Below are 18,785 nucleotides of genomic sequence, written 5' to 3' on the forward strand. Positions count from 1 at the left end.
AGGACAAAAGACCCTCATCCCCGGGGGGAAAAGGAGGTCAGATCACTACACCAGGAAACAGTGTGCTAAACCCATCCTCCTGCATCCATCCGGGCATCTGTGCACCTTGGCCGTGTCCAGGCCCGGCGTGGCCTTCACAGAGTGAGGCCTTTTGTTTTATTCTCATTTTAACGTAACGCATGTGCCCTGCAGACCCTGCGGAAATGTGTGAACTGGCAGACTCAAACATTAAGAGAAGAAGAAAATAAAGACACTCATGACCCACCCCTAGGAATCAGCATGTCGGATTTTATGACAGATCCTCACACTCATGCCCTCTAGGGGGACAGGCAGGCAGCCCGGGCCAGTCAGTGTGGCCCCTGCAGGGCAGGCTGACCCACCAACCTCCCGCACCTGGGCTCCATACAGTCCGCTGCCATGCAGAGTTGGAGCTGCGAAGCAGTCTCCTGAGTTTTCAAGGGAAATCAGAAATCCAGATTTTTATGTCACTCTCCTAATTAAATAAGGGGAATAAAATACCTTGGGCCAAACGCATGTGTCTGTGGTATCCTACGGGCTATTGCATTGCCTCTTGATTTTGACTCTTCTCTTAGAAAACTAACCTTTTTAATTAACTAAGTATCAAATACGTGAAGAGGAGGCCCCGCAGAGCTTTGTGCTCTGTTTGAGGTTACCTGTTCCCTAGATGTACCTCAGAAGGTTCTAGAGAAACCTTTCTAGGTCTCACCACGGGCCAGGCTCTGGGTTAGGCACCGGCTCCCACAGACCAGGCCCCTGAGCTAAACCCTTCACATTCTAGTCGAAGACAGATCCTGAGCATCAGCAAAAAGGAGCAAATCAATTAGAATAAACCCTGCAGGAGCGGGAGGTAGCTCAGCGGTAGAGCACTTTCCTGGCATGTGCAAAGCTCTGAGTTCCATCCTGCAAAACACACATAAATAGAAATAAATAGCTGTTCTGCCAAGAATGAAAATAGTCATGAGACAGTGATGAGTTAGTGACTTAGGGTTCTGCAAACAAGGATGATCTCTCCATCATGTAAGACAGAGCCAGCCGTGCACTTAACAGCAGGAGAGCATCCCCAGCAGACAGAATATCCTGTGCAAAGGCCCCGAGGCAGAAAGGAACTTCTGTTCAAGAATTCAAAATAAGCTGCCAGTGGCTCGCGAAGGTGGTGGATTTGGAGCAGAGGGAAGGAAACCAAGGCTGGAGAAAGAGGCAGGGCTTCATAGCCCAGGTAAGAAGTTTGGCTGTCATGACGAGCATTAAGTGCACCACTTGGGGCGTCTACCAGGGGGTGAGGGAGGTGACTTCCATGAGAATAGGTTGCAGCACACAAAAGTAAGACGAGATCCGTTGAGGAAGTCCCTGCAACACTCCCCGTGGGGAACGACAGTGGCTTGGACCAGGGTTCTGGCGGTGCCAGAGGAGAGACAAGAGGGTTCCATGGTAGAAAGAAGGGGAGGGAGGAGTGGGAGAGCTGCCTAGGTGTGTAGGGAACCCGACCTTGATGGTTCTCTTGACCTTGATCAGCACTCAACATGGGCGACCGCTCCCTTCTGCAAACACTTCCTTCTTTTGACCCCCCAAGGCAAAGCCCTCCTGCCTTTCTGCCTCCCTCCACGCCCCCCCCACCTTCCAGAGCAAACTCTGACCGTGCACGTTCATGGATCAAACTGCAGCAACGTGAACAAGTGGTCCGTGTTCTGCAGTAATAAGCATTTCCTGGAGCTCTGGTCTGTGGATCAGCCTGGCAGTTTCCCTGATCGGGGCTGGACAACACACTACTGCGTCCTCAGTCGGCTCCGGGTCCGTAGGGCAGCTCTGTGGCTCTTGGCTGGGAATCGCTGGCTGATTGACTCAGGCCAGCCTCGGCTGGGACGCCCACAGTGGCTGCGTTCCCATGTCCCGCCCTCCAGCAGGCTAGCTCAGGCGAGCTCTTGCGGTGGTCACTTGAGAGCAAGGAAGCACAGGAGACTTCGGGAGGTCTGGCTGGGGACAGGCCTGACACCCCTCCTGCCACTTGCCAAAGCAAACTCAAGAGGTGGGAAAATGACCTGTCCCCCTGGTGCAAGGAAGTCGGCAATGTCACCTGGATACAAGAGGCTGAGGGGCCTTTGGGACATTGGTGCAGGTGACCACAGACTTCCAGGACTCCATCTATGCCACCCATGACGGAGTCAGAGCCACAGTGGCTGTTTACATTGAAATCAAATCAAATTAGGCAGGTGCAGTGGCGCACGCCTGTCATCCCAGCGGCTTGGGAGGCTGAGGCAGGAGGATCACTAGTTCAAAGCCAGCCTCCTCGAAAGCGAGGCACCAAGCAACTCAGTGAGACCCTGTCTCTAAATAAAATACAAACTAGGGCTGGGGATGGGGCTCAGTGGTTTAGTGCCCCTGAGTTCAATCCCTGGTACCTCCCCCCAAAACAATTCATATAAAATTAAAAATGCATGTCCTCAGTGACAACTAGCCCCATTTCCAGTGCTCGGTCATCACACATGGCCAGCAGCTACCATACTGGACAGAACAGATATAAACTATTTCCATCCTCTTAGAAGCTCCTGCCTAGACTTGGCTGCAGCCTTCCCCTCCCGGCATCCGCACCTGAAGCTGGCATGAGCCATGAACACCCAGCGTCCGAAGGGCACGCAGGCGGCTTGTGCAAACCCAGAGGCATCCCAGGAACAAGGCGGTGATCTCAGAAGCGGCATCCACACGAGAAGGCGGCTTCCCCGCCCCCGCGGCCATCATTGGACATAAAGACTTAAAACTCCAGATCGGAACCCGAGGGAAGCCTGCGTTTAGCCGAGCGGGGACAGTGATTTGTGGACTGCTATTATTAAGAAGCCACCAGAATCCTCCTCGTGCCGTGCAATTTAAACATTGCAGGAGCAGTAGCTTTATTCTGTCCAAGTAGGAGGGAAGAACGGGGAGCCGAGCTGCCCGAGCGTGGCCTTTCTCAGCTCCCTGCTCCCTCCCATCCTCTGGGCATCTCTGCTTAGTAGCTTCCCTGACCCCTCCAGCCAGCGGGCCTCAGCGGATCAAAGATGTGTGTTTTTAAACAAGCTACTTATGCAAGCTTGTGTATGCATTTGCGTGCATATGAGTCTCAGAGTGGCAATAATTTTTAAAGAAGCAGCACAGCATCAGAGGCAAGGAACAATGAGGGTATAAATTGGTATTTTTGATAAAGTCAGACCTTACAGAGACCCTTGAGATGGAGAGAGAGAGAGAGAGAGAGAGAGAGAGAGAGAGAAAGAGAGAGAGAGAGAGATTCCAAAACATGATTTTTTTTGGGGGGGGGGCTCAAGAATGACGAATGCAGCTTTATTTGGAATAGAAAAAAAATTATGGCTCATCAATGGGGACTGACTCTAAAATCTGTGCTCCACCCAGTGAAAACCTTTGCATCACACGACACACGTACACATTCTTGTTTTCAGAGACTTAAAAAAAAAAAAGAAAGAAAGAAAAGAAAAAAATATGCTCAGGAAATCCTGTGGAGCCAAAGCAGGATACAGCCAGTGTGTACATTACGATCTCCATGATGCAATATTTATGCAAATATATGCATAGAAGAGTGGGCTGCAGGAAAATGCATGAGGAGTCGTGTTTGCACACCATTGCCACTCCCAGCCCCAGCACCGAGGACTCAGTAAATATCGGAATTGACATTATTTATGGGAAGAGGCATCAAAGTAGTAATTTTATTTTCTTGATTTGACTTCCCTGTAGTCAGCACGTTTCACATTTATAACTCAGCAAAAAAGTTATTCGTAGTCACTGAGATCATAGCTGCACAGGGAGCAGCTTCCAGACTGGCGCAAAGAACCCAGCAAGTGCTGGGTAAATGGGGTCTATTTCAGGAACAGGCTCACAGGGCTCGGGTGGCGGGGGTTGGGACGATGCCACACGCCTCCGGCCCTGGCCCAGGATCACCTGTGTTTTCAGGTACTACCCGATGGGCCACCCAGCATCTGTCCACCTCTACTTCCTCGCTGACCGCTTCCAGGGCTTTCTGGTCAAGCACCATGCTACCAATCTGGCCGTGAGCAAACTCGAGACCCTGGAGACGTAGGTGATGCCAAAGAAAGTCTTCAAGATCGCAAGCCCCCCCCCAGCGACTTCGGGAGGCTTCAGTTCTCTGAGGTAAGAGGCCAGACGCGGTCACCCTGGGGGTTTGGCAGCCCCCCCTGGCCGGGAGCTCTGCCCCATTTGGATGCTTGCAGCTGGAGAGGGAGGAGGAAGGGACTTGCAGACCCTAGAGATGAGCTCACATCTGTGAGACTGTGCAGCCCCGGACACTAGAGCCAGGGACTTTGTTTCGTCCTAGCCAGGGACTCCTTCTAAACCTGTGTTCATAGGACAACCCAGCTTCCTAAGGACACAGTCTCATGAACACCATCTTACAGACGGGGAATTAAGGCAGATGGAGATCCAGTGGTTTTCTGGATCATCGCTAGGAAGTGGAAGAGCTCAAAGTTGATCCCAGGTCTCTGGCCACAGACACTATGTTTAATTGTGTTTATGCCACCCCAGGTCCTAGTATAGGAATGACTACAAGTGAGCACTAGATCAGTCTTTGGCTACAGTAGTGGAAGGATGGATGGATGGGTGGGTGGGCGGGTGGGAGGATGGATGGATGAGGTGTATGGATGGGTGGATAGATGGGTGGATGGATGGATGGATGGGTGGAAGGATGAATGGATGGATGGGTGGGTGGGTGGGTGGATGGATGGATGGATGGATGGGCAGGTGGGAGGATGGATGGATGAGGTGTATGGATGGATGGATAGATGGGTGGATGGATGGGTGAGTACATGGATGGTGGATGGATGGATGGGTGGTGGGTGGATGGATGGATGGGTGGGTGGGTGGATGGATGGATGGGTGGGCGGGTGGATGGATGAGGTGTATGGATGGATGGATAGATGGGTGGATGGATGGATGAGTACATGGATGGTGGATGGATGGATGGATAGATGGGGGATGGATGGATGGATGGATGGATAGATGGGGGATGGATGGATGGATGGATGGTGGAAGGATGAATGATGATGGATGGGTGGGTGGATGGATGGATGAATAATGGATGGTGAATGATGAATGGATAGATGGATGCATGGATGAGTAGATGGATGGTGGATGGATGGATGGATAGATAGATGGGGATGAATGGATGGATGGATGGTGGAAGGATGAATGATGATGGATGGGTGGGTGGATGGATGGATGAATAATGGATGGTGAATGATGAATGGATAGATGGATGCATGGATGAGTAGATGGATGGTGGATGGATGGATGGATGGATAGATGGGGATGGATGGATGGATGGATGGTGGAAGGATGAATGATGATGGATGGGTGGGTGGATGGATGGATGAATAATGGATGGTGAATGATGAATGGATAGATGGATGCATGGATGAGTAGATGGATGGTGGATGGATGGATGGATGGTTGAGGCATGGACAGATGGACTGATGCATGGATTGTGGGTCCATAAAATGCAGTCTCCCCTCCCACAACAGCATCAGCCTTTAGTTACTTCTCTGGCTGGGGAAGCAGGTTCACCAGCATCACCCTCACCCCCAGCCCTGCCTCCAGGCCCAGAAGGCCCCATGGGGCCCAGCCTGTTTTCTTGTCCAGCCTTGGCCAGTGCTGCTCTCCTCCCTGCTCACGCTTCTGTGCCTTTGCCAAACACACCACACTTGTTCTGGCCTTAAACTTGGCGCAGGCTCATCCCCAGTCTGGAACACAGTCCCGGGGTTGCCTGGTTTCTTTCTCAGTCATTCCAATCTAGATCCAAACAGTGTCCCCTCAGAATGGCCTCCCTGGCCACCTCCTCAGGCGGCAGTGGCTACATTACCCACCTGACTCCTCCCTGTGGAACTGTCTGTCTCTTGGTATTTGCCAGGTGACGCTCCTTGTTGATTTATCAGATCATTTATTGATTGTCCACAAGAGAGCCGATCCGCTACCCCCCTGTTCTCTGCCGTGTCCCCACGTACATCATCTGTAGGAGAGTGCCAGTCACTTACAGATGCTGAATGTGATTTCTGAAGGAATGGGCCAAAGCCCGTGGGTAGCGATGCTGGAAAGGAGGGTGGTGTGACCCCGGGAACCCCAGCGTCCGACCTCTGCCCTCTCCAGGTCAGTACGCAGCTCAGGCAGGTGCCTGATGGTGGTGGACCCTGGCCACGGGGTTAAGGATGAAGAATATGAATCTAGAATACGAAGAGTCTGAAGGACTGGGGTGTGATGGAGGTGGAGTCTCACCTCCTGGTCCTCCCCTAGCCCACTGTGGCCGTGCCTTGCTGTCCCGTCCCCCTCTCAGTATGTCCCCATGTCAAACAGGCACGGGTGACTTTCTTGTTAGGCCCACGTTTTCAACTAAGGCTCCAAATGGATTGGCTGGATTTGAACATAATAAATTACTGGTGAGTCAGGGGGTAATTAAACGCTGCCCCAGTTGGATCCTGGGCTGGGGGCCCACGTGGCCCATTGAAGACATTAACGTCCCATTAAAGAGATGGATGCCTGGCGTCTGGGCTCTCCCTGTTTATCAGCCTGTGGTTGGATGACTAGGTCCCTCCGGCAGTGACAAACGATGTTGGCCACTCCACGGCTAGTGATCTGCAAGGGTTCATGGGTAGGTCCAGTAGCGTTGGAGAGAAACCACCAAGATCACTGGCAGAAATAATGGCATGGGACCCATGAAGTCCTAATCTTGAATTTTTAAAGTTTTCTCGTGTTATTTATGTTTTGTTGTATTTTTTAAATTTTTTTGCAGTTCTGGGGATAGAACCTGGGACCTTGCACACGCTCAGTGAGTGCTCCACCCCTGAGCTACAGCCTGGCCCCCTTAGTCTTGCTGATTTTTAACAGCATAGACATAAAACCGCGTGAGAAGGAAGGGCAGAACTCAGAGCCACTCAGAGGGCTGCCGAGAGGCTCCCTGGCAGTAGCGCTGGGGCCTTGCCTGGCGTCCGGGTCTGGCTTGTTGCGGGTGGCCAGTGTCACATTTCTCCAGTCCATGAGAATCCCGTGCTGTTGGCTTGGAGAAGAGATGCCTAATCTTTCTCCAGGCCACCAGCAGCAGCGTGCTAGACTCCCGAGGGACAGCAGTGAGCCAGACAGATGAGGCCCCTATTGTCATAAAATGCAGTCTAGTGGGGCAGACAGCCGGCGAGAGAGAGAATAAAAGAACAGAAGCTGCTCAGCTAATGACAAGTGTCACAGATAAAATAAGATTTCATTCGGGGGACTGCTGAGGACTTGGGAGGTTGACGGGGATCACCTCCCAGAGGGTGGTTCATTCCACAAGGCTTTTCAAAAGAGAAAAATGTAGAGCTGAAATCTGTAAAGGAGATTCTCAGATGGGCAGATCTGGAACGGTCCTGGCACAAGAAAGAGGGGAAAGAGCATGTACAAAGGCCCTGAGGTTCAGAAGGAGTGTAGCATACCCCACAAGCAGCCAGGCCAGTGTGGCCAGAGCACAGTGAGGGGGAGAATGGAAGAAGCCAAGCCTCAAGAGGCAACAGGGTCTTGTAGGCCCTGGAAAGGTCCAGATGGGGAGCTTTGGATTGGGATTGGCAGCTGGGGAACAGCATGTTAGGTCCGAACCGGTGTTTAAATTGGGGCAGTTGATGCTTTTGCAGGGAATGGCTGTGGATTTCCACACTGAGGCTCACTAGATCTCAGAGGTCACAGCGGATGGGACCATAGTGGGCTCCTTCTCAGACTGACCCCGCCCCCCTTCTCAACCTAGGAGCAAGACGCAGAGATTTAGTCAGATGCTCCCCAACACCTGCCTGCCTTCTCTTGCCTTTAGAACTCAGATTTCAGGCAACGGTTCATTTCCATTTCTGTGGTGAGCCGGGGACAGTGCTCTCCAGGGTCCCCCCAGCCCCTGTCTGGTCACAAATCCCTTTCTCTGTGTGATCTCGAGGTGGTTCTGTGACAGTTCATCCTTTAGTCAGTTGGAAGGTGGGCGTGGAGAGCCTGGGTGCCCGGGGAAGCCTGGTTCTCAGTCCTGTCCATTCAGCATGCATTCAAGTTCAACACCGAGACATAATGGACAGTCGTATAATTGATTGATTGTGGATAGGTAGAGAGATAATAGATAAGGTAGACATACACGTGAGATGTATAGATGAGAAATGGATAATTGATAGGGAGTAGATGGACAGAAGACCGATGATTGACAGGCGGATGGGAGGGTCTCCTGCACTCTGCTGGGCTCTCTTGGGAGCCCTCAGGCGCAGCGGTGAGGAGTGCGAGAAGTCCCGGCCTTCTGCGTGCGCTGCAGGGCCCAGAGGCCTCCTCTAACCAGGTGCCTCCCACGGGGAAGAACTTCTGAGCAGGAGCAGCCCCCGGGCGGCAGTCTGGAGCTGGCAGGATAGGAAGCCTGTGCCTCGGAGAGCCCTAGGACCCTGGCCCGAGAGGCCGAGAGCCCTGCACAGCGCCTGGGGTGAGGGCCAGGGAGGAGAGGGGGCAGGGCAGGCCCTGACCAGACCAGCGAGGGGTGGGGCTTTCTCAAGTCTGGCGGGACGTCCACCCGTGGCCCCGCCCCTCCCCCAGCTCAAGTTCGCCCCTGGTCCACGGAAGCCGGTGGAAAGCTGCACTGACCCTGCGTGTGCGCCAGCCACCCAGGGGGTGGGGGCTCCTGGCTTGAGTGTGCGGGTGAGTGACTGAAGGGACCCGCCCTTGAGAGCATCGGGAGAACTGTAGCCCCCGGTGCCACACTGGCGGCCCCTGCGCTTCTGACCGTGGCACGTCAAGTACTTCTGAGCTAGAGGACACCGACAGGCCCTCCCCTTTCTGGATTCGGGAACACGGGAGGAATCGATGCCCCAGACGGTCCCTGGTGCCTTAAGCCCTCCGTGTGTACTAGCCGCCCAGCTCCGTGTCCTGGGTGGAGAGTGGACAGTGACTCCAGGCAAGGCCAAGGAGGACCTCGGTCAGCCCCTGTTGGCACCCGAGCTCTTCTCCCGGAGGGTGCGTCCGTGCACACCTCCTCCTCGACTTGCGACACGCGCAGACGCTGGGGTGCTTGCTGGTCCTCTGCCACCAACGTGCCCCCGTGCCATCGGCGGATAGATCCTCACCAGGGAGATTGACACTTTTTTTTTTCCAAGTCAGAAAACCCCTCATTTAATGTGATCTGAAATAGCCGCGGAGTTCAGGGCTGGCCATCGACGCAGTTAGTCCCTGTTCTTGTCAAGTCATTCACTCGATCAGACAGACTTTGCTTAAGCACTTGCTGTGTGCCGAGCCCAGTAATATAATAGGCACCAAGAAAGCACAGAGAGCCAAATAAGGAAGGCTGTTCACAGGGGGCCTCTGGTACCAGGGGTGGGAGGGAATGACGGCCCGCTGGTGGGTCATGCTCAGCAGATAAGCAGCAGCAGTGACAGTGACCGAGGGCCATTCTAGATCTGGGGGTCAGGGAGGGTGCCAGGCGACCTTGGAAGTGAAGGGCCAGCTGTGCGGGGAGGTTACGGCATTGCAGGCTAGACAGGTGGAGAGGGGACCCGGGGTGGGAACAGGCCTGATGGATCTGAAGGTCTGAAACAGGGCGAGCGGCATCGATGGCCAGGGGAGGTGGAGGCGGAGGGCAGACCAGGCTAGGGGGGCTCCGAAGCCCGAGTTCCCCTCTCGCACACTACAAGAACTGGCTGCCTGCAGTTTGGAAAACCCACCACCCAGCAGAAACCAGCCACACCCATGGAGTGGCTTGGTGTGAATTTGGGGAATGGGAGCCCAGGAGGCCCCAAGGTTTCATGAGAGGACCGCAGGCCCTGGGATCCCCAGGCAGGGCTCACATCTGCTGACCAGCTGTGCAGGCTGGAGTAGGTGACTTACTCAGAGCCTCCGTCTCCTCGTCTGAAATGGATCCATGGAACCTACCAAGCAGGATGCTAGGTCCTTCTGGGACCCAGCCCCCTGGGTCACTAGCGGCCTCAGGACTCGCTCTCCCGTTCCAGGTTGGCACCGACTGGGACGCCAAGGAGCGGCTATTCCGCAACTTTGGGAGTCTCCTGGGGCCCATGGACCAGCCGGTGGGAATGCAGAAGTGGGGGAAGGGGCCCAACGTGACCGAGACCGTCATCTGGGTGGATCCTGTCAATGTCATCGCAGCCACCTACGACATCCTGATTGAGTCCACCGCTGAGTTCACCCACTACAAGCCCCCTCTGAACTTGCCCCTGAGGCCCGGGGTCTGGATAGTGAAAATTCTCCACCACTGGGTGCCAGTTGCAGAGACCAAATTCCTTGTGGCACCTCTGACCTTCTCAAACAGGCAGCCCATCAAACCAGGTGAGTGTTCCAGGGTCCCCGGGGGGGAGGGGAGAGTCCCTGGCAGGTCCTTTTCCTTGGCAGAGAGCATGCTCCGGCACGGGGCACGGGACAGCCACTTAGAGTCCTCCTCTCCTCTTCCGCAGTCTCTCCTACTTGTCTGTCCTAGAGCCCCGTGGAATTCCCTCCCGGTACCTATTTATTAGGTCCCCTCCCTGTTGACTTCAGGAGGTCTGAGCGTGTTTATGACAAACGGAAAATGAGCCCAGGGAGATATTAGATTTCAGCACGTCTTATTTGCTGTTTAGAAAACAATAATTAACATAGGAATTCTATTCATCAAAAAATATAGTACCTTCAGTAAAAACAGAAACCACCCCCTGGTGGAAGATATTTGCTTTCAAAAAGTACTCATTTTCGGAATATATAAGGAAATCCGTACATCGGAGGTGGGCAAGCACAAGACCCCAGGCCAAACATGATGTGGTTTTGTAAGTATACTTTTATAAAAATACAGCCACGGATAACTCATTGGAACAAACTAACAAAAAAAAAAAAAAAGAACACAGCCACACACATCCATTTGTACGGTGTGTGTTTTGCTCTGGGCTACGGTGGCAGAGTCGAGAATCAAGCGCCCTGTTGATTAGCTGCACTCCTGGCACCCCTCAGGGTCCTCAGAGCCAGATGTGGAGGTGAAGGATGTGATCAGCATCCTCCTGTGTGCATTCTGATGGGACAGCCCAGAAATGTCCCCGAACCCTCCCACCCCGGGACAGCTGGGCTGTGCACTGTGACCCTGGTCTTTCCAATGTTTTTCTGCTGGAATTTCTGAGGAAGGCAGAGCTCTTCATCCCCAGTCCCAGGAAGACCTAGGGGTTGTCTTCCCCCACCGGGAGCAGACCCCTGGTGTCGGTAATCGTATGTGTTAGCGATGTTCTCACGACAGGGAACAAGAAGGTAGGAGCCATCCAATTTGTAAAATGATTCATCACCAGTAATTTGCTATTGATGCGTCCCCAGTAATCTCAAGAAATCTGATGAGGTGGAATTGAGGCAAATTTAATTATGGAGGCGAGAACCATGAGCTGGTACTGTAACCGCGTTCCCCACAGTAACCTCATTTCTCATAAGGGTTTCTTGCATCAACCACGATTTGCGTTTCCGACATTTGCGCATTCGCTAGCTGTTCCTTTCGCTTGGAATGTACCGCCCCTGGTCAGTCTGGACACCCCACCGCCTCCCAGTGTTAGAGAACTTGGTGGAAAGCACCAAAGACAGAAGGCTCTGTTCTCCTGGCAAGTGGTGCTGGCACTGCCCACCCTGTCTGCCAATCTGAGAAGTGAGCTAGGACCAGATTTATAAGCACGGCAGCTTCCAGCATATGCTCAGTGCGTCCTGGTCTCCTCTTTCCCCTCCGGCTCCCCAGGGCATTTAGAATGGAAGGAATGGCATTCCTGTCTGTGTTGGCCAAGGTCGATGCATGTTCTGAATTCAGCTAGTAGTCTCGTTGCTTTTAGAAATGAGGCAGGCCGAGGGTCTTTCTGTTTCCTCCTTCCCCACTCAGGACCCACCTATTAGAAGAAAGTGGCATGCTGTTGCAGGCTCTCCTGGTTACCTTAGTGGGGACAGCTCTTGGTAAGCACAAAGGAAGCATTGTCTCCTGAGCATGGTGTTGTCTCATAAGGAGGTGTCTTCTGATCCTAGCCATCATGCTATACAAACCCGACTGGTGGAACAAAACTCGCCAGCCTCACTGGCCAACACTTTTTCAGAAAGATGTGTTCTTGTCATTGGCTCCAAAACAGGCCACAAATGTGAACTTCTTCAAGATAGGAACACCCAGCTTGTGCATGGGAGGATCACAGACTTAACAAAAAACCAACAGTAATAATCCTAGCGTGGAATATGAGCCAGGTGCCACTTTGAGCACTCTCTCCCAGCCAGCCTAGTGAATCCTCACAAACAAGAGAGCTGAGGGAGACGTTAGTGCCCTCTTCATTCTATGGAGGAGGAAACGGAGGCACCAGGAGTCCAAGTCAGAAGCCACACACCCAGTTTGTGGCAGGTGGGGACTCAGACAAGATTGTAACATCTGGGCTCTTGCATGTAGCACTTCACAGAACAGTTTGTGCACAGTAGGTGCTCAACAAGGTGGAGTTATCACAAGGACATTCCCCTCCACCCACCCTCTGGCTCAAATGTCCTGCTTCCCAGGGGAGCTCATACACCAGCACCTTCCACTGAGCAACGCCTGGTGTATCCAGCGTCAGGGGTGGGCAGGCGGCAGCCCAGGATCTGAGGTCAACACACCCGGGTTCAACCCTGGCCCCAACACCTGTGACCTCGTTGCCGAGGGGGAGGTGCTCAGTTAGGTTGCGCCCAGGCTGTTCTCTCTACCCGGAAGTTCTTCCCCAGAATCTTGATCTGCCCCCTTCCTGCACACTGATCTGCACTCTGCTCAGACATCACCTCCTGGGGGGAGGTCTCTCCCACCCACCCCCATGTGGGTAGACACAGGGGGCTCAGCACAGTCTTCCCCTAAAGGGCGCAGGCAGGGAGTAAAATATGTTCAGCTTTTCAGGCCCAACAGCCTCTGTCCCAACTCACCTCTGCTAGGGTGGCACAAAAGCAGCCATAAATGATCTGTGAGCAACTGGGCGTGGCTGTGTTCTAATAAAACTTTACTTATAAACACCCACGGTGGGCTGGATCCGGCCCTCGGGCTGTCTGGAGTTGACTGTGACCCAGTACCCTGTTATGGTCCTCATGACATTTATCTCTGCCTGAAATGACCTCATTTACCTAATTGTTCATTTGGTTGTTGCTGCTGCCACCGTAACATCACCCCTCTCTCTGGTTCATCCCGCCACCTAGAATGCAGCTGGTACCCGGAGTAAGAGGCATTTATTGTATCTCTATTCGATCAGTCAATCAATCAATGCCTTGCAGATAAGAGATGTTTAGTAAGTGTTGAGTGAATGTTCGGCACAAAGTAGATGCTTAAACACATGTGTTGAACGGCCAAGCGCCTGTCATCCCAGCAGCTCAGGAGGCTGAGGCAGGAGGATCACGAGTTCAAAGGCAGCCTGAGCAACAGCGAGGCGCTGAGCAACTCAGTGAGACCCTGAATCTAAATAAAACACAAAATAGGGCTGGGGATAGGGCTCCATGGTTAAGTGCCCTTGGGGTTCAATTCTGGTACCAAAAACAAAATTCAAAAAAAAACAAAAAAACCAAAAAAACCCACCTGTGTTGAAGGAGTGAACGAGAGGCCACTAACCCATAAACATATGCCCACTGAATCCCAGGTGGAGGGTGCCCTGCATTAAGTGGGCCATGTCCCTGAAGGGCACTTCCACCTGTCCAATGGGACTGCTCAAGCACTTCCCGTGAGATGGTCACAGGAGTTACCTAGATGCTGCCCAGTGCCCCCGGTGCCAGGTGCCCCGAGGCAGGTGTCCAGTCGGTGGCTCCTGGACTCACGGTTCCCTTTGGCTTGCAGAAGAGGCGCTGAAGCTGCACAACGGACCCCCACGCAGTGCCTACATGGAGCAGAGCTTCCAGAGCCTGAACCCCGTCCTTAGCCTGCCCATCAGCCCCGCCCAGGTCGAGCAGGCTGCCTGCCACGCCGCCTCCACGGGCGCAGCGCTGGAGGGCTGGCTGGACTTGCTGGTGGGCGGGATGTGGACTGCCATGGACGTCTGCGCCACGGGCCCCACCGCCTGCCCCGTCATGCAGACCTGCAGCCAGACAGCCTGGAGCTCCTTCAGCCCCGACCCCAAGTCAGAGCTGGGGGCTGTCAAACCCGATGGCCGGCTGAGGTAGCACTGGCCACGGGAGGGCCACCGAATGATCTCCACAGGAAGGCAGCCGGAGGGCTGGTGCAGCGGGACCCCGACCTCCCGCCCTGGGGTGCCCCTTGTGCCAGGGGCTCTCCTGGCCATTGGACGGAGGAGGCGGAGGGTCTGGAGGTCAGAGCAGAGCCAACCTGCACCTGGCGAGCTGGCTTCTGGAGCTGGCACCAGGGTGGTCTCACCTCTGCTGGCGGGTCCCCCAAGTTCCGCAGGTCCCTCTCCTCCCCGTCCTGTGACCTGCACTCATCCTGCACAAGTGATCTCACACTTTTATTTTGAGCAGCAGAACTGGGTTTACTTGGTAGGTGGAAGTTCAGGCGCAGAGAAAATCCAGGCTGTGCCCCTGGGAAGCCGAGGGGTGAGGCCCCCTCCCCAGGCTCAGCCCGCCAGGCCGGCCCTTTGCCCAGGACATCTCTCAAGGTCCCTCTTCCAAACCCAAGGGCTCTGCAAAACCCAGTTTGACAAGCACTGCCCAGAGGGAGGTCTGGCCTCCTGCTGCCCTCTGCTTAGCTTTCTGCTCCTTCGTCTGGGAGTCCCCCGGGCCAGCTCTAACGTGGCCAGTCACTGAGGTCACCGTCTCAGGCCTTTCCAAGGGAGATGGGCTCGGGAAGACCCTGAGCCTCCCACCAGCCCTTCTAGGCATGAGCTGTTCTCCCTGATCAATAGAGAAGCAGGAAAGCCTGTGGATGGGACCTGGCCAAGAAGTGTGACTGCCCGGTGGCCATGAGTCTAGGCCACCCTCCACAGAGGCTGCCGCCCAGGGTAGTGGGGGTGGAATGAGGTTGGCGAGCATGAGCCTCGAGTCCTAACCGTTGGTTTTCTGGGAGACGGAGACTGTGACCTCTTAGGCTCTTCAACCTGGGAATGGTGGGGACCATGGCCAGGGAAGTCACGAGGCACTGCCTGGGCAGGTCTCCTGAGCTGGGCAGCAAAGCAATACCCACCCCCTACCTGCCACAGCCCTTCCCTTCTGAGGTCAGGCGCCCAACCCTTTGTGAATCGCACACCTGGTGCTGCGGGTGGGGGGACCAGAGGCACGGACCAGGCTCCTCGCAGGGAAAAGCATCTCCGAGTTGCCGAGGAACTCCATGCCCTCCCTCGTCCACACTGCCAACAGGCCCATCTGAGAAGGCTGAGTCTCGAAAGCGGGAAGGTTGTCCAAATGTTCAAAAATAGTGTTATTCGAATTGCTTGAGTGACCAGAGACTTGAAGGGTCTCCTTGCCATGTGCCCTCTAGAGGACACCCCCCGACACAGCTCACTGGGGCCCCCCAAGGCCCCTCTTCTTCCTCAAATCCTACCTCTCCTGAGTGACAGGGTGCCCTGGGAACAGACGCTCCCATTGGTCTCCCGGGGAGCTGGTCTGGGCACCTGCCCTGGCCTAGGCGAGCAGGTTCTGCGGTTCACCTGGGCGACCGACCTCCCGCGACATGGCCCCCACCCCCCCAGCGAGGCAGGATGTCCTACTGGCAACAGAGGACACGGAGAAGAGACACTAAATATTTATTATTTTTATGTTTCAGTCCGTGACTGATCAGCAGTGCTGGGGTCACAGCCTGTTGACATTTTCTTCCTGATGGAAGCCGCCTTTCTTTCACGAAAGGCCCCCTCCCTCCTGGCCACCCCCTAGTCTGTCTGTCTGTCTGTCCCTCTCTCAGTTTCTGTCTTTCTGGGTCTGCCTACATCCTCCCTGTCCTCAGTCTAAAGCAGGGGCCTTGGACACCAGGAGAGAGCTTCAGCTGGTGTTGTCCCCTGGCAGCGGGTGGGAGCCCTGGGGACCACCGGCGTCTGGCGTTCCCCTGTTCAGGTGTTCGGCTCATCTGTCCCTGAGCCGCTCCTGTCCCCTGCCCTAAGCACAGAGTAGTGACAGCTGCAGGACGGGCAGTGGGCGTGCTGGCCGCAGGGAGCTTGGGCACGGGGGACTCCCAGGCCGATCTCACCATGGCCTCCATGTGAACAGGCTCCTCCGCAGGGGGCCGGGTGTGGTCAGCCCCAGCCAGGAGAGTCCAGAGAAAGACAGGTGTTGTCCAAGGTGGCTCTGGGAACCTGAGCCTTTTTCTCAGAAAGCCTGTAGGGTCCCTAGGTGGTTTCATACAGTCCCAGGGGACCACGGGGCCAGTGACAGGGCCTCTTTCTGTCCCCAGCCTCTGCCTCAGGCCGGCGTGTTCCTGGAGCTGGGAGGTTCTCCTCCCGCTCCTCCCTTCGCTGCTAGGACTCTCTTCTGCAGTATTATTATTGGTGGCTTTAGGGACGCAGCCCTGGCAGGCCCCGGTACACAGAGCAGGCGACAAACTCCAGCACCCGGCCCCTCCTGACCCTCTGACATTTCCGACTCTCCATCCTGGACGTCTGGAGGCCTGGCCGCCACTGGCCTGCTCTGGGGACCTCCCTCCTCCCCAAGGCTGCCCTCCCCACTCGCTGCAACTGATTTTGGGGGCTGAGAAGTCACACGGGGTGTTCTTTTGTCTCCGCTGTTTGGGGATCATGAGAGGAATGTTGCAGCTGTCACATTTGATTAAAAAAAAAAATTTCAAACAAAGCCTAGTGCAGTTTGCCAAAAGGAGATGTTTTCCCAGGGAGGAAAACAGTGTCGGTTCCTTTGTTGTTGTTGTTGTGGTGGTGGTGGTTGTTGGGTTGATAACCTGCCCTACAACGGTTTCTTTGTCTGTGAGCGGATGTGAGTCCCAGGCGGTGGTGAGGGCAGGGTCTGTCATGCGTGTGGCCTATCCTGCTGCAAGAAAAGCTCCGTGTGGCGGAATTTTCCAGTTTGGTCGGGGAAGCCAGAAATCCAGATTTTTCTGAGAAAATCTGATTTTTCAATGTCGGCTGTTTTGTTTTGTTTTTTAAACCGAGTGTGAGTCAAAAAAAATAATGATAATAATTCCATCATTCCAATTATGCACTAGCAGCCATCTCTGTTCTCTGGGAAATGGCTCCATGAGGTGAACACTTCCCACTGGAAGAGGGGGAAAGAGCTAGCACTGGAGAAAGGCAGTCGCTGGGGCTGAATTCTGAAGGGCACGGGGGACCTGTGGCTGCTCTGTCCCCTCCTAAACAGACGGTCCCACAGAGGAGGGCTGGCGGTTCAGCAATCCTGGTCCCAAGACCGACTGTGCAGAAGGGAACAGGAATACCATTTGGAGCTCTGGACTGCTGCCCCTAGTGGACATGTAGAGGTCCTCGTCCCCCTGGGTCCACGCCTTACAGGATTCCATCAGACCAGGCAGAAATGGCAGAGTGACCCAGGGGAAGAGGGTGGTGCGTGAAACAGCCAGTCTCTCTCCACATCCCAGGTCTTGGCCGCCATCTTGCCACCTCTGGAAGCTTCTTCAGAAACGGCACTGAGCCGTGCTTGCTCACGGGGTGTCCCCTAGCTTCTGCCTCAGTTACCTTACTTTGCCCATGGGTCAACCACAGGCGCTACCTCATTGTGTCTGCTCAGAAGTTTACCTGGGGGTGGGGGGAAGGAAGGTGTCCAAACCTGCTGGAGCTGAATGTACAATCTATGCAAATTATTTCTCTGTGTGTCTCTCTTTCTCTCTCTCTCTCTCTTTCACTAACTTAGAAGTATTATTTTTTTTAACCTTGCAACCAAGATACTGTATAGGACCCTCTTAGACCCGAGGAGGGCCTTCATGCACCACCTGTGACGACCCCTCCTGTTGTCTCTGGTTCTGTTCTTGCCAAGTCCCCCGCAGGGAGAAAGGGGCCTCTTCTCTCCCCACTTGGCTGGGAATACTCCAACTGCCTCTGCCTAGGACACCACCAGGAAGCGGTCCTGCCCCTTGCCACCCACCCCGGATGCCGTTTGGTCTGCATCCTCCTCCGACTTGCTCCTCCTGACCCCACATCCTTGCATCCAACCTCATCCCCCACCCCCAAAAGCCTTAGGTTTCTCCTTTTTGAAATGTGGCCTTAAAATTCTTTTTGGAAAGCTCACCATCCTCTCCCCCAGAGTTTCTACCACCCTCACAGGAGTAGGCGCATCGCCAAGCTCTCTGGGCGGGCCTCCCTGGGCGAGGCCATCCATCTGCAGTCTGCAGGTGCAATAGAAATTGCTCATGCCTGTCGTCTTTAAAGGGAAAAATAAAATGTTCTCATGTTTTTCCTATGGGCACAATGAAGGCTCGGGTGCTCCTCTAAGCCTCAGCTGATTCCTGAAGCCCTCCCGGGTCCCAGGGTTCCTGTAGGGGACTGGCTTGATGACCGGCAGGGGGCTCCTGGCATTTCCCCAACCCAGGACTGGGTGACTTTACGGACTTCATTCAAGGGTCCATCAGGAGAGTTTCTCAAGTGATCTCTTCATCCTTCCTGCCTGGAAAGTGGTAGTATTAATTAGTCCCAGCGGATGGGTCGCGTTCGCCAAGGGATCCTCCTCTCCCCACCTTCAGCCTCCATTCCCGACTCCCTCCATCACAAGCGCTGACGGAGGCCAAAGACAATCCCAGGGTTTTCATAGGAAATTCACTGGAATTGAGTTCCATTGTCTTTGTACTCTTTCTTGTCTCTTTCTTTTTTAAAATATTAAGTTGTCAATAGCATTGATTTGGGTATTTGTTTTAGAGGCCTCTCGATAAGTTATTACTGTCTCCCTCATTGTTTTCAAAGACATGTGGTGAT

At 54.3% G+C, this 18,785-nt stretch overlaps 1 protein-coding gene across 1 annotated transcript in view; it reads left to right on the forward strand.

Moving 5' to 3' along the window:
• LOC308655490 (xylosyltransferase 1-like) overlaps nucleotides 1-16,726 on the forward strand; it is a gene marked incomplete at its 5' end in the record, with an annotated part of 46,958 nt that extends 30,232 nt beyond the window's left edge. Inside the window, 5 exon segments of the mRNA XM_081305593.1 lie at nucleotides 3,955-4,078; nucleotides 4,082-4,114; nucleotides 4,117-4,152; nucleotides 9,996-10,329; nucleotides 13,814-16,726. Of these exon segments, the coding sequence (XP_081161719.1) occupies nucleotides 3,955-4,078; nucleotides 4,082-4,114; nucleotides 4,117-4,152; nucleotides 9,996-10,329; nucleotides 13,814-14,136 (850 nt within the window). The 3' untranslated portion in view covers nucleotides 14,137-16,726.
• Between the last annotated feature and the right edge of the window lie 2,059 nt (nucleotides 16,727-18,785).

Source organism: Spermophilus citellus, assembly GCF_964194105.1.
Source record: "Spermophilus citellus genome assembly, chromosome: 9".
Taxonomy (NCBI): domain Eukaryota; kingdom Metazoa; phylum Chordata; class Mammalia; order Rodentia; family Sciuridae; genus Spermophilus; species Spermophilus citellus.